Source organism: Sturnus vulgaris, chromosome 2 (assembly GCF_052056855.1).
Source record: "Sturnus vulgaris isolate bStuVul1 chromosome 2, bStuVul1.hap1, whole genome shotgun sequence".
NCBI lineage: Eukaryota > Metazoa > Chordata > Aves > Passeriformes > Sturnidae > Sturnus > Sturnus vulgaris.
The window spans coordinates 111,721,293-111,733,712 of NC_142244.1; the positions used below are offsets into that span (position 1 = coordinate 111,721,293).

General features: G+C 41.0%; 1 protein-coding gene across 1 annotated transcript; it reads left to right on the forward strand.

Annotated features, from left to right (window-relative positions):
- Window positions 1-546: 546 nt before the first annotated feature.
- ATP6AP2 (ATPase H+ transporting accessory protein 2) lies at window positions 547-12,420 on the forward strand. The gene is made up of 9 exons (XM_014876791.2): window positions 547-787; window positions 3,352-3,482; window positions 5,700-5,822; window positions 7,155-7,250; window positions 7,440-7,577; window positions 7,879-7,932; window positions 9,259-9,408; window positions 10,435-10,551; window positions 11,342-12,420. The coding sequence occupies exons 1-9, from the start codon at window positions 709-711 to the stop codon at window positions 11,534-11,536; spliced, it is 1,083 nt and encodes a 360-aa protein (XP_014732277.2). The 5' UTR covers window positions 547-708; the 3' UTR covers window positions 11,537-12,420.

The following is a 12,420-nucleotide window of genomic DNA, read 5'->3' on the forward strand; positions in this document are numbered from 1 at the left end:
CTCCCTTGATTGTGATGATCATGGCATGTTACAGGCATATTAAACATACACTGACCAAAGTGCATCACCTGCCTATTCCTATAGCTGGCAGTGACAGCTGAAGTGAGCATGGCTGAGGGAGTCACTCAATTTGTTACTGTGGATGTTGTCAACAAAATTTCAGGAAGAAACACTGAAGGCGGGAGCATGGACGAGGACAAGGACACGAACAGAACAGACCCCACACACCCGCACACCCGAAGAGCCCCTCGCCACACGGCTGCCCAAAGGGTGGAGCCGGCGCCTTCCTCTCTGAATGGTGCATTCCGCTGTCAATCACAGCTTTGACCCGCCCCGTCGCTGTCCGGCTGACGAGCGCGAGCGGAGCAAAGCCCCTACCCCTCGCACTTCGATTGGCTGAACCAGCTGTCAATTAGCTCCTCCTCCTCACCCCGCCCTCTGGGTTTACAGTGCGGGGAGGAAAATGGTGCAGTGATCTCTCGCGATCTGATTGGTCAAATGTGAATGCCACTCAAATAAGGACTCCGCCCCCAGCGGGACAGCTGACTGCTCAGCCCTGTGACAGTGACGGCTCTACGCCGGCGATTGGTCAGCTCTGCCGAGTCCCGCCTACCCATCCTGAATACCGCCCTTCGATTGGCTGCGGGGCCTGTCCATCAGGCAGCGGGCGGGCGGTCGGTGTGTGTGTCCGCGGCCCGGCGGCGATTCATGGCGGATATGGGGCAGCGCGGCGGGGCCGGCCGGGCCCTGGGGCTGGCGGCGCTGGTGGCAGCGGCCTGTGTCGCCGGTGGGTGAGCGGGGACGGGGGAGCGCCGAGGGGAGCGGGGAGGGCCGCCCGGCAGCTGCAGGGGGAGATTGCGGGAAAGGGGCTGGGCCGCAGTGCTGGGGAGGGGGGAAGGTGACGGGGAAGGTGACGGGGGGTTGTCTGTGTCTGTGGGTGCCAGCTTCAGGACCCAGGGGTGGGAGCGGGGGGCTGTCACTGTGCTGCAGCTCCCTGCCCCCACCCCGCCATCCACCTCCAGAGATGGTGCTCGAACCCTTTTATCCCGTCCCTTTCAATCCAAGGGCTGGTTTATGTTAAATTATAAATTTCTATAATTGTATTATGTAAATTCGTTATATAAAATTATTTATAATTATGTCACACAATTATTATATAAATGCAGGTAATCTATTGTATATTTTTACAATGCGTGTGTATATTTATATGCAATATGTTACTTTACTAAATTAATTTATACTATACACAGATTATATTAAAATCCCATTCTGTAAGCTGAGAATAGGTTGCCCAGGGAGGTGGTGTAGTCACCACCCCTGGAGGTGTCTGGATCTGGCACTGGGTGATCTGGTTTAGTGGTTTAGGGGTTGCAGTGGCAGTGCTGGATTGATGGTTAGACTTGGTGGTCTTAGAGGTCTTTTCCAACTCCGATGATTCTGTGATAGAGACACATAATTTTGTTATTTCGTACGAATTTTGCTGTGCTGTTTCTGTGGTCACTGTAGCCTCTGTTACCCACTGTGAGTCAGGCTTGTGATGGCACTTCCAAGCCCTGTAAATATTTCTCAGTCAATGTTCCTCAATTCCAGGTTCACAAAGGATTTTGAGAACCTGAGGTACAACTTTGGCAGGGCAGGAATTAGGTTAACGTTTCCATAGGCAATTGGAGGCAATCTGCTGATGTTGCTAACTTCAAATTTAGTTTTAATCGTTGTAATCTTGAACAAGTCTAGTGAGGGAAATTCAGTTGTGAAGGGTTGATGCTCTGATTTTATCCACCTGAGCAATCCTGCCCTAAGGAAGCCAGTTTGTCCCAAAAAAGCTGACTGTGTAACAGCCTTGTAGAGAGAAGCGTGTGAAATCCTATGGATTTGTAGCCATTTTGTAAATTCTTACTTAAAAGAAGTTGATCTGGAAATATTTCTGCCGTTCAAAATGAGGGTTGATCCACTGTTAAAATCGGCCACCCAAGGAACACATCAATTTAAATAAATTCTTGAATCTACTCCATGAATATCACTTGGTTTGGCCTCTTTTCTTCCTTTTGCCCCCCTCCCCAGCCTGCATCTCAGAACTTTGTCCTTTGGTGTGTTTATCATAATATAGCTCAGATTTACTGTCAACATTTGAATGCATGATCATGAGCCAGGCTTTGGAACAGCATCTTCAAGGTCACATTAGTTAAATTAACATTAGGGAAGTTTTTAGCTTCACAACACATCATTTTATTATTGTATTGTTTATGTAAATAGCCTTTAGATTTATAGATGCCCTGGAAAACTACTGTACATCACTGCTTGAGTTGGTAACCAATTTTCATTGATCATGTGAATAAATACTTCTATTTTCTTTAGACAGTTAAATTATTACTGTAATTTTGTGGTATGCAGTCAGATTAATTGTATAATTAGAACTTGAACATACAGGCCTTCAAATAGTTATTACTCTTACTTGATTTTCTTGTATCAAATCAGTTTTCGAGTGGCAGCCTAGAAATCATTGGGAGCACATGCCTGAAATTTTGCATTCTGCATGTTACTGCTTATATATACCAAATAAGTTTTAAAATTTATTTAGATAAATTTTGGTGTACACAATATTGCAGCTGTGACTTTAAGATAGGAAGCCAGATTGAAACAAGCCTTCTCTTATTTCTGTGGATTCCTTTCTGACTTTATTTTGCAATAAATTAATGTCATCATAAAACAGTTTAGAAATATGTTTTTACTCAACTTTGCTATTCAAGGTAATGGGGAGGAGAGTGAAGGGGGATCCCAGATGAGTGAAAACCCAGTGTTGCAGGTTGTGGCTCCACACAATCAGCTCAGGTCCAGTGCTGTATCCAAGGAAGACAAACATCTCCAGGTGTCATGAGGTGGAGGAGGCAGAGCAGGGACACCAGAGCTGTTCTGCAGGAGCCAGGTTGTCCTGGCAGTGCTTGGTTTAAGCCAGCACTGACAAATTCCACTGGACTTCCTGGCTCTGGGCTCAGTGGTTCTCTCTGGCTTTTGCCTGCATGAACGGAGGTGTTGTGCCAAGCAGTCCTGGAAGCAAACAGAGCTGTGTTGGTGCTTTGTGAACTTCACAGAATTTTGGAGTCTGCCTGGCTCCACTGAGAGTTCACTTTACCACGTCTGAAGTGTAAGACTACTTGTAGCTTGTTACACAGAGCTATTGTTGTTTGAGTAATTGTCCTGCTTTTGTTAATATGGATCTGTTCACTCTTAGTCATTGCTGTATAGAAACCTTATTTTGTATTCCAGAGCATTAAAATGATCAGTTCTCATTCCTGGCTTTCCAGGAATGTAAAGATTGCAGGATCTCTGACAGCTTTTTATTCTGTTTTTTAGGTGTATGTGGTGGTGAATTCAGTATCTTAAGGTCACCTCAGTCGGTTGTTTTCCGAGTTGGAAGTTGGCCCATTCCAGGCGAGCGGATCCCAGATGTTGCTGCATTGACCATGGGCTTTTCTGTTGAAGAAGTATGTTCCAGGTCTTGATTGTGAAACACCTCTAAAGCTACAGACAGGCTCACTCAAGATGCAAATCTTCCTGTCATGTGCTGGAATATATAAAATATTGCCCTGTTTGTCTTGAGGAATACATGACTTGAGAGAGGTGGTTTCCAAGATTGATCTGTGTGGGTCATATGAGCAGCCAGAGGCTGTGCTAGCTGGCTAATCTGAGTCACCAGCTGTAAAAGGAAGCCTGCAGAGGCTTCCCAATGCTGTTCCTCAGTTCCTCTGAGACTCAGCTGTGTGCTGCATCCCCCCCATCCATGTTGACAAACTGAGAATCTGTGGAACCATTGTCACTTCTTGCACACAAGCTCTCTGTAGGGCTCTGCTCCTGAGTAATCTGAATATTGAGAAATGGCTTGGCAAGGCAGGCGTTTTGCAGGTCAGCAAGCCTGTCTGCTGAGCACAGTTAGAACAAGTATGTTGGTTACCTAGGAAGTAAAACAAAAACATGGAAGCATGATTTGTGGTACTGTTTCTCCACATTAAGTACTTGAATACAATTTCAGCAATGTTTAAAGTGGGGCACATGAGCAGGAGCCCTGGGGTTGATTCCATCTTGCCTACCGAATTTTTTGCTGGACTTCAGCAGGGATGAGTGGCTGTTGAAGCAGTAGATGAAAGTGTAATAGCCAGATATCTTTGGCAGTGTCTGTGCAGCCAGATACTGAAATCTGCAGGATGAGGCATTCTCACAGTGCTGGTGAGGGCAGCCAGTTCTCATTTCTTCCATACATCATGTAGGGAAGAGGTCTGGTAAGGCTGATTTGAATGCAAAGCTGCTTAGCCTGTGTTTGGAATATGAAAATACCTTGCTGTCAATTAATTCTGCTTTTTTTGTCATCAAACTAGTAACAAGCTTGTAGGAGTAGTATGACTAAGGAGTAAATGTTGATTATTTTATCAGGAAAAACCAATATATTGAATGGTATTGTGTGTGTTGCATATAAAGACACCCAGAAAAACAGTGAAGTTTGGCCTGTTCTGTCCGTTTGGCATCCTGGTCATCCAGAGATATGTCATGGTTATCATGGAAAAAAAGTGTTCCAATACTCACACTGTGCCTTTGCCATAGCTTAGAATTCATTTGTTGTGATGGGTCCTAAGCATCCTTTAGAAATACTTCTCTGTTACTATTAATTCAAATCCTAGAAGCAGGCAGGGAAGGAAGTGTTTGAATGATTATTCAGTTCAGCCCTGGAACTGAGAGTTCCTGAAAGCTGTCCCTGAGGCAGAGACTGTGTGGGCAGCTTCCAGCCGTGGTAAGGAGAGTACTGCAGGGCTCAGGCACTTCTTTTGCAGCTCACATCAAAGCTCTAGTCTAGGAACATAAACTGAGCAGTGCAGCAAGGCCACTGTAGAGAATTTGGAATTCTTAGTCCATTACATTGGGAATTGTCAGAAAGAGTCATTCAGTATTCTTCCCTTGTTAAAGGAAAACAAAACCAAACCCCATTTTTGTTGCTGCTCATGCTTTAAAGGGTTTTTCCTTTGTTTCTGCGAGGTGATACAAATCATAATGTCAATGACATTTAATTCTAAAATGCGATTAAATTGGCTTTCAAAAAAAAAAGGGCAGTTATGTCAATTTACACAAATGGGGAAATCTGTTTGCCTTTTCTCCAGACAGATGAGTTTGTGTTTTGTGCCTGAATGAACTAGTCAGGTAGCCTTCACTGTCGTCTTACTGATTTTTAATTATAGTAAGCTGTGAAGAAATCTTTTTATATTTCTGTGCAAATTTGTACATTTAAGTTTAGTCGCCTGTTGTTGTGATTGACACATCCCTCTCTTCCCCTTTTTTCCACCCTGTTTCTTTCTTGTACTGAAAATATCAAGGTGTTTAGTGGGTTTTTTAAGTTCAGCCTTCACTTACTAAATGCAGACTAAAGTATTTATAATTTAATTGTGGGAAATAACTCCTCATGTATCCATTATATATAATGTTTCTTAGTGTAGACTTAGGTATGAAGTTACTGGCATCTTTTAAACTAACAGTTCCTTCATGGTTGATTGGCATTAGTCAGGATGAAAGCAGTGTACTATTAACTTACTTCCCCATTTCCAATAGGCTATCCTGCACAGAGGCATTAATAGGATAATAAGTTGTTTTGCTTTAATAGTGGGAAGAACTCTTCTCTTCGCCTGTGATATACAATTTTTTTTTCTCTTTTATACTAGGACCTCCCCTGGCCTGGTCTGGGAGTGGGTGATCTGTTTCACCGGCCACAAGCCACGGTGCTGGTGACAGTGAAGGGCGTGGACAAATTGCCTTTGAAAGGGTTTTCATACCCCATTGAGAATGTGAGTATCCACATTTGGAACTGTCAAGTGATTCCTGAGATTCCTGTGCTCTAATGACAAGAATATGATTCTCTGCTGTAGTCCCTGATGTTCACTTATTTCCTACTTCGTTTGAAGTTTGCATGTCCCCTAAACTGATGGATCAGCAATCTAGACAGGATTCTGTACAAGGTAGCAGGCCCTTGAGATCACCCAGGGCTTCCTGTGTTGAGTTCAGTTCAACATGCTTTATTTGACCAAAGCATGTTCTCCTTGAAAGACTGCTAATTTTATTGTTTGTACCAATCCACTTCTTCAAAATCAGAATTGTTAAGTGTTTTACTTCAGCTGAGTGTGTGATAACATTTTATATGGAGTTGATTTTTTTGATGTACTGTATTGCCTTCTAAGTGGTCTTTTGAGTTTTCCTCAAGTACTTGACTGTGAAATATAGCACTTAGAGACACCATTCCATTATATTGTATCAAGAAGAAATCAGCACATATTACATTTACCTATCACTGTCTGTCTTTGCTAAGGCTTCTCAGACTTGTTACACCAACAGAAAATCCTTTAGTTGGAAGAGAACTCTGGAAATTGTCTTATCCAATGCCCTCATCAAGCAGAATCAGCCAGAGCAGGCCAGCAGTGTGTTCAGTCAGGATATGAGCAGCTCCACAAATGGAGAGTCCATGACCTCTGGGCGACCTCTGCTAGTATTTGACCACCTTTGGAGTAAAAAACTTTGTTCTTATGTTAAGTTGAAATTTCCTGGGTTTAAATCTATACCATTGCCTCTTCTGTCATAGGACACTTTAAGTAGTGAATGGAAATGTGCCATTATATGTCTTTTTTTTAATAAAACCCACAAGTAAGGGTTTATAAAAACTAACAGTTCTATTAGCTTATCAGTAATGGCACTATACTGTGCTAGCATTTCTTCTATTTTTAGGTTTTTTAGTATGTGTCCTTTTTTGTTTCAGCAGTTGGTCTTTCTATTTTCACCCATCACTTTTTTGCAGCTCATAACTTTCCATTTGCAGTAAGATTGTTTCTCTTTTGCATTGCCTCTCTATTTGTTGGTCTTGTTTTACTGATAAACAAGGCTATACTCTAAGCCTAAATAATCCTCTTAATTCACAGTCATGGTCCCTTTGAGTTCTTAAGAATATATTGTGTCTGCCACATAAATAAAATGTCTGTTTATAGATACACAGGTGATGTTTTGCTTTGCACAGAGGTTCCTGTTACTTATTATCACTTTGGTGATATGCATACCCTTTACTTTTCTTTTTTAGTTAAGATCAGTAACCCCTGTTTAACCCAAATATCTGACTAGACTTTGTTTTCCAGGCTGTTCCTTTCAATCTGGACAGTGTTGCAAATGCCATCCACACTCTGTTCTCTGAGGAGATGCCTGTGGTGTTGCAGCTGGCCCCCAGTGAGGAGGTGAGTGTTGCTTCATTCCTGGTTCCACACGTCCCAAATGGTGAAACCTCTTTGCACTTGTGTGGCTGGAGCAAACCCAATTGATCCCATGAACTTCTAGATTGGAGATTGCCAGCATGATTGGTTATTAGTGACTGGAGAAACTGAGCAGGAGTCTGTGCTGTCAGTAACCAGTGGCTGTTCCTGCAGAGGGTGTACATGGTGGGCAAGGCCAACGCTGTGTTTGAGGATCTCTCTGTCACCCTGCGCCAGCTGCGGAACCGCCTGTTCCAGGACAGCTCCATCCTCAGCTCCCTCCCTCTCAGCTCCCTCAGCAGGAACAACGAGGTAAAGCACATTCATCAGTGGGAACTTCCATGGGGTTTTTTTGTAATACTCGTTTTTTGATATGCTTTTCTCCTTTTCTGCTTTTTCTTCCCTCTCTTTGCCTAAGAGCCCACTCCTAATTTCTTCTAACTGAATTAACTAAGTTCAAACTTTTTTTTCATAAGTAACTTAATTGAATTATTTCCTTCTATCATGTTCTGATGTTGTAGCAAACAACTGTTATAAAATACTTGCAACAAAACAAGATTTCCCTAACTTGGGTTTCATCAAAGGAAATATCTGTCTCTGCCTCTTCCTTCAGGTTGACTTACTTTTTCTGTCGGAGCTTCAAGTTCTACATGATATTGCAAGCCTGGTAAGGTGTTTTGAAACATTTTCCCCTGTCTTGTGTCACAAACTTCAGAGATCTTTCTTTAAAGAAGCCATAGCCAAGATATTTGGTATCCAGTGATACATGTTCTAGTGTGTTCATCAGCTGGTTCCATCAGTTTAAATAATGCATTCTATTTGTCTCAGCCCCATCACTGCAATTGTGAATGAGAACCTTAATCATCATTCTTTTGGGTTGTGTTTGGTCAGAACAGGGAGAATTCTTAAATACTCAATGAAGAATTTGCTGGGGCTTTCTTTGGTGTCTAACTTGAGAAGTATAATGGTAGTTAAGAACATGTTCTTTGCCCTGTCCACCATTTTACTTCAAAATACCACTTTATGTGAAAAGACTAGAGTGACTTTTGTGCCATGAATAGTGATGGTGGTAGAAGTGCTCCAATGGAGGGGGGAGCTTTTAGGATCTTAGGATCTTTTTACTAAGAAGCTGCTGTCTTGTTGCTGTGGTTTGTTTTAGTGGGTCAGTGGTGTGTGGGCATTTTTGTTTCATTTTGGTTTGCTTTTTTCTGTGTGTCCTTTAAGCTGCAGCCCTTAACTACTTAAGTGAAAGAGTTGCAGAAAAACTCAAAAATTCACACTAGGGCTACTGGAGAGAAATAGGGCTCTTGAGAAAATGAGATAGAACAACTTGGTTTTGTTTTGCAGGCTAGAAATGCTGCAGTTTAAGTAGCTGGGAAGATGAGATTAAATTTCTTGTTTTCAGAGACCGTTGTCTTGTGCAGGCAAATATCAGTGCTGCATATTCTGACCTGCAGAAATGCAAGAATGTCACTTTTCTCCTTTGAGATAATTTAGATTGTATTGGTTGGATTTTCTGACTATTGGATGATATCAAATAAACTACTTTTGTACATAGACAACACAAAGTAGAAGTTGCAACCTACTGAGCTTTGCCAGGGCCAGCTTCAAACAGGGAAATGATAGTATCTAAGTCTTGTAGTTATGTGTTTTGTTTTCTCTGAGTTTTATTTTCATGGCAGTTAAAGAACAAGAATTCTGATGTCAATAAGTATTTTATTTCTTTTTAGTACAGCTCTTTATTTCGTGTATGTAACCTCATGTTAGGAGCAGATGCTACATAATGATCATCTGCTTTCTTTTGTAGAATTAAAAAAAGAAACAATTACAGACGTCTTCTAGTTAAGTTGGCAGGAATTTCGTTTCCTAATTATGGAATATGACTGTAAAAAGTGAGGCTGCATTAGTCCAAGTAAATTGATTTTGTGCAATGTGTTTTTAAAGTAACCTGTGTATGAATTAACTTCTTTCTGTCCTCAATGTTGTGCCAAAGCTGTCTCGACACAAGCACTTAGCCAAAGATCACTCTCCAGACCTTTATTCCCTGGAACTCTCTGGTTTGGAAGAGGTTGGAAAACGATATGGAGAGGACTCTCAGCAGTTCAAGGATGCTTCTCAAATTCTTGTAGACTCTTTGCAAAAGGTATATTGCCTCCCTGATGAACAAAATTCATTATAATACTAAGAAAATAATTTTTATTTTAACTACAAAGAAGTAACTTCATTAGTGCTGGCTTGCCTCATGCTTGTTTTTATCATTTGGTTTTTAAAATGCTGTTGTTTAGTTATAAAATTGAATGTTACAATTAGCCTCTCTGGAAAGTGCTGGCATGATTCTACAATGTGTTTAGATATTTTGAATAAAGGAGTGGAGTGTATTGAAACCTTGTATCAACATTACTTGATATGGTTTTTTTTCTTAAATACCTTAAGTTTGAAAGCACCAGAATGTCTCACAAAGGCTCTTGGAAATGTGGAAGTATCTTTATCCCAAGGTGTAGTGGTTAGTATACCCTTGCCCACAAAGCTATGTAAATATAAATTTTTAAGACTTGAAAATAACTGCTGTTTACCCATCAGTGTGCTCAAGAAAGTAATTCTTCTCCAGCTCTTATGTAATCATTAGTTAAAATTTTATTAAGGTCAGTCACTTTTGAGAGTTTGCAAAGTGCGATGAAAAAATTCAAAACCATCAATTTGTTAAAACCAAATATTTGTTTTCTCTAAGCATTGCTCTTTGACCTCTTTGACCTTAAGCAAATATATTTAAATAGTAGACTTATTAGCTTTTGGACCAGATTAAAATATTCAGGTTCATAGTTTCCAGTGGGAGTTTAAGAACTTAAATGTTTTGTTGGAACTGACAAACACACAATTAGGAAATGATGTGGAGATGGGCCCTTTTGTAAAAGGATAAAAGAGTAAGTTTTAGCTCAGGGAGTAGGCATAAGTCACAGTCTGCTGAACAGTGACTGGGGGTTTGAAAAAGGCCTTGCAAACCAGGGGAAGGTTGGCACTTAGTGAAATTCTAAAATAATGTAAGCTTTTATAGCTTTCCATAATTATTCCTGAAGCTGACATCTTTTCTTTGCTACATCTTGCTGACAAAACTCTGCTTAATTCCTGGCTACAGACTAGGCTATTAATTAAACCACCTTTTCTTTTCCAGTTTGCAGATGAGATGTTTAATCTGTATGGTGGGAATGCAGTAGTAGAAGTGGTGGCTGTGAAGGAGTTTAACTCTCCCCTCTCAAGGAAGACTCGCTCCATTCTCCAGGCTTCACAGGTAGTAGAGCCATATTTTTCTTCATCTCATTTATTAAAAGTGATACAAAGTGTATTGGTTCACCTGGGTGTAACTTTTTCTAAGGACTAAAATGCTGACTATGACTTAGGTGTGGGTGCAGGTTACTTACTTAATTCTTCACTTTGTCATTCAGTAACTTCACTTGAGGAGGGTTATCCAGTCCAACCTACTGCTCAAAGCAGGACTAATTTAGGAGCTAGATCAAGTTGCTCAGGTTCTTGTCCAGCCAAGTTCTTGAAAAGTGCATCCCTGGAAGTTCCACAGCCTCTCTTGCTCCAAAGCATTAACCACTTTCATGGTGGAAACTTCTTCCCTTATGCCTTGTTAGGATTTGCCTTTCTGTGTTATCTCCCCAGTGCATGCAAGTCCTGCCTCCCAGCTGTGGAAAACATGTTTTCCTTGGCTGGACTCCAGACACAGACTAGGATGCAGTTGTCCTGTGTCATTCCAGAGGCACTGCTGGCTCCTATTCCCCTTGTGTTCCAGGAGCTCCAGTCCCTCTCTGCAGCTGCCCAGCTGCTCAGTCCCCAGCCTGTGCTGTCACCTGGGTTGTTCTGCCCCAGGTTCAGGACTTTGGATTTCATTTTCCTGTCATCTTCTTTTGGATTCCACTGATGCCATTCACGTAATCACTTTTTTGCATTCTGTGTCCTTGCATCAGATTTGTCTAGACAAAAGTGCATCTCTCTTATATAGGTTGCTCAGACTTTGGATGCAGTCAAGATGTTGGGTGTGCACTTTAAAGTAATAAATGTTTTCTTTTTTGTAGAGCAACAAAGAAAATCCATATAACCTTGCCTATGCATATAATTACGACTACTCTGTGATCTTCAACATTGTTCTGTGGATGATGATAGGTCTTGCTTTAGCTGTGATAGTTATCTCCTACAACCTCTGGAACATGGATCCTGGCTATGACAGCATTATTTATAGGATGACAAATCAGAAGATAAGAATGGATTGAACTGCACTGTATTTCAGCACAGGAGGATGATGAAGAGCAAGGTCTCCTTTAGCCTATGTGGAAAACAAATATTCTGACATGGTTAATTGTGGAAGTTTTTTAAAGGTGTATTTATTTCTAAGTACTTTTTCCCCCTTTCAAGATTATTTTAAATGTTAGTAGTAGCACCAGATGGGATTTAGAAGTTGAAATCTGCTTGTTTAAAAAAACTAAAACAACACTTCCTGGAGTAATTGTTATTAAAGTGACATCATTCCATTTTTTTTTATCTTGTAACATGAGTTTTTGAAATGCCCTGTACTGCCTGTGCCTGTACAAACCAGGTAAACTGAAATTATGATAGCAACATGTTTGAAACTTTTACACTGGAAAATCAAAAATTAAAGGTAAATTGTTGTGTTGTATATTATGAACCAGCTGTAAATGTTTGATGTAAATATTTGTAATGGTTATATGTAACTTCAGAGAGGAACGTAAATATTCTTCAGTAAATATAGCTAAATATAGAAATATTTCTATCAGCCTAGGACTCTAGTAGCACAAATGGCATTTTGATCTCATGTTGATGGCTCAGAGGTGAGCTGGACACAGAAGGATCACCCAGAGCTTTAATGCTTGGGAGGTGAATAGCACTGGTGTGACTGGTCTATACAGTGCAGTCTGTAAATCCTGAAGTAACACCAGACTGGTCATGGCCTAACGTCAGGTACAGTTGAAAGTTCCTGTTATGATGCTTCATGTCCCATCCATTTGTGTTGATGTTATTATTATTTTTAAAAAATCAGTTCTTTTTGATTATAAGAGTGGACCAACACTTGATTTAACTATACCTGGATTATAGTTCTGCTTCAACCATTCAATAAATGAAGAACAGTTGTTCTGGA

Excerpts from the sequence above, each read along its gene's own strand:
- ATP6AP2 (XM_014876791.2), top strand. The coding sequence starts at position 709 with ATGGCGGATATGGGGCAGCGCGGCGGGGCCGGCCGGGCCCTGGGGCTG. Across the intron at positions 788-3,351 it reads GGCAGCGGCCTGTGTCGCCG|GTGTATGTGGTGGTGAATTC; the intron begins GTGGGTGAGCGG and ends TCTGTTTTTTAG. Across the intron at positions 7,251-7,439 it reads AGCTGGCCCCCAGTGAGGAG|AGGGTGTACATGGTGGGCAA; the intron begins GTGAGTGTTGCT and ends CTGTTCCTGCAG.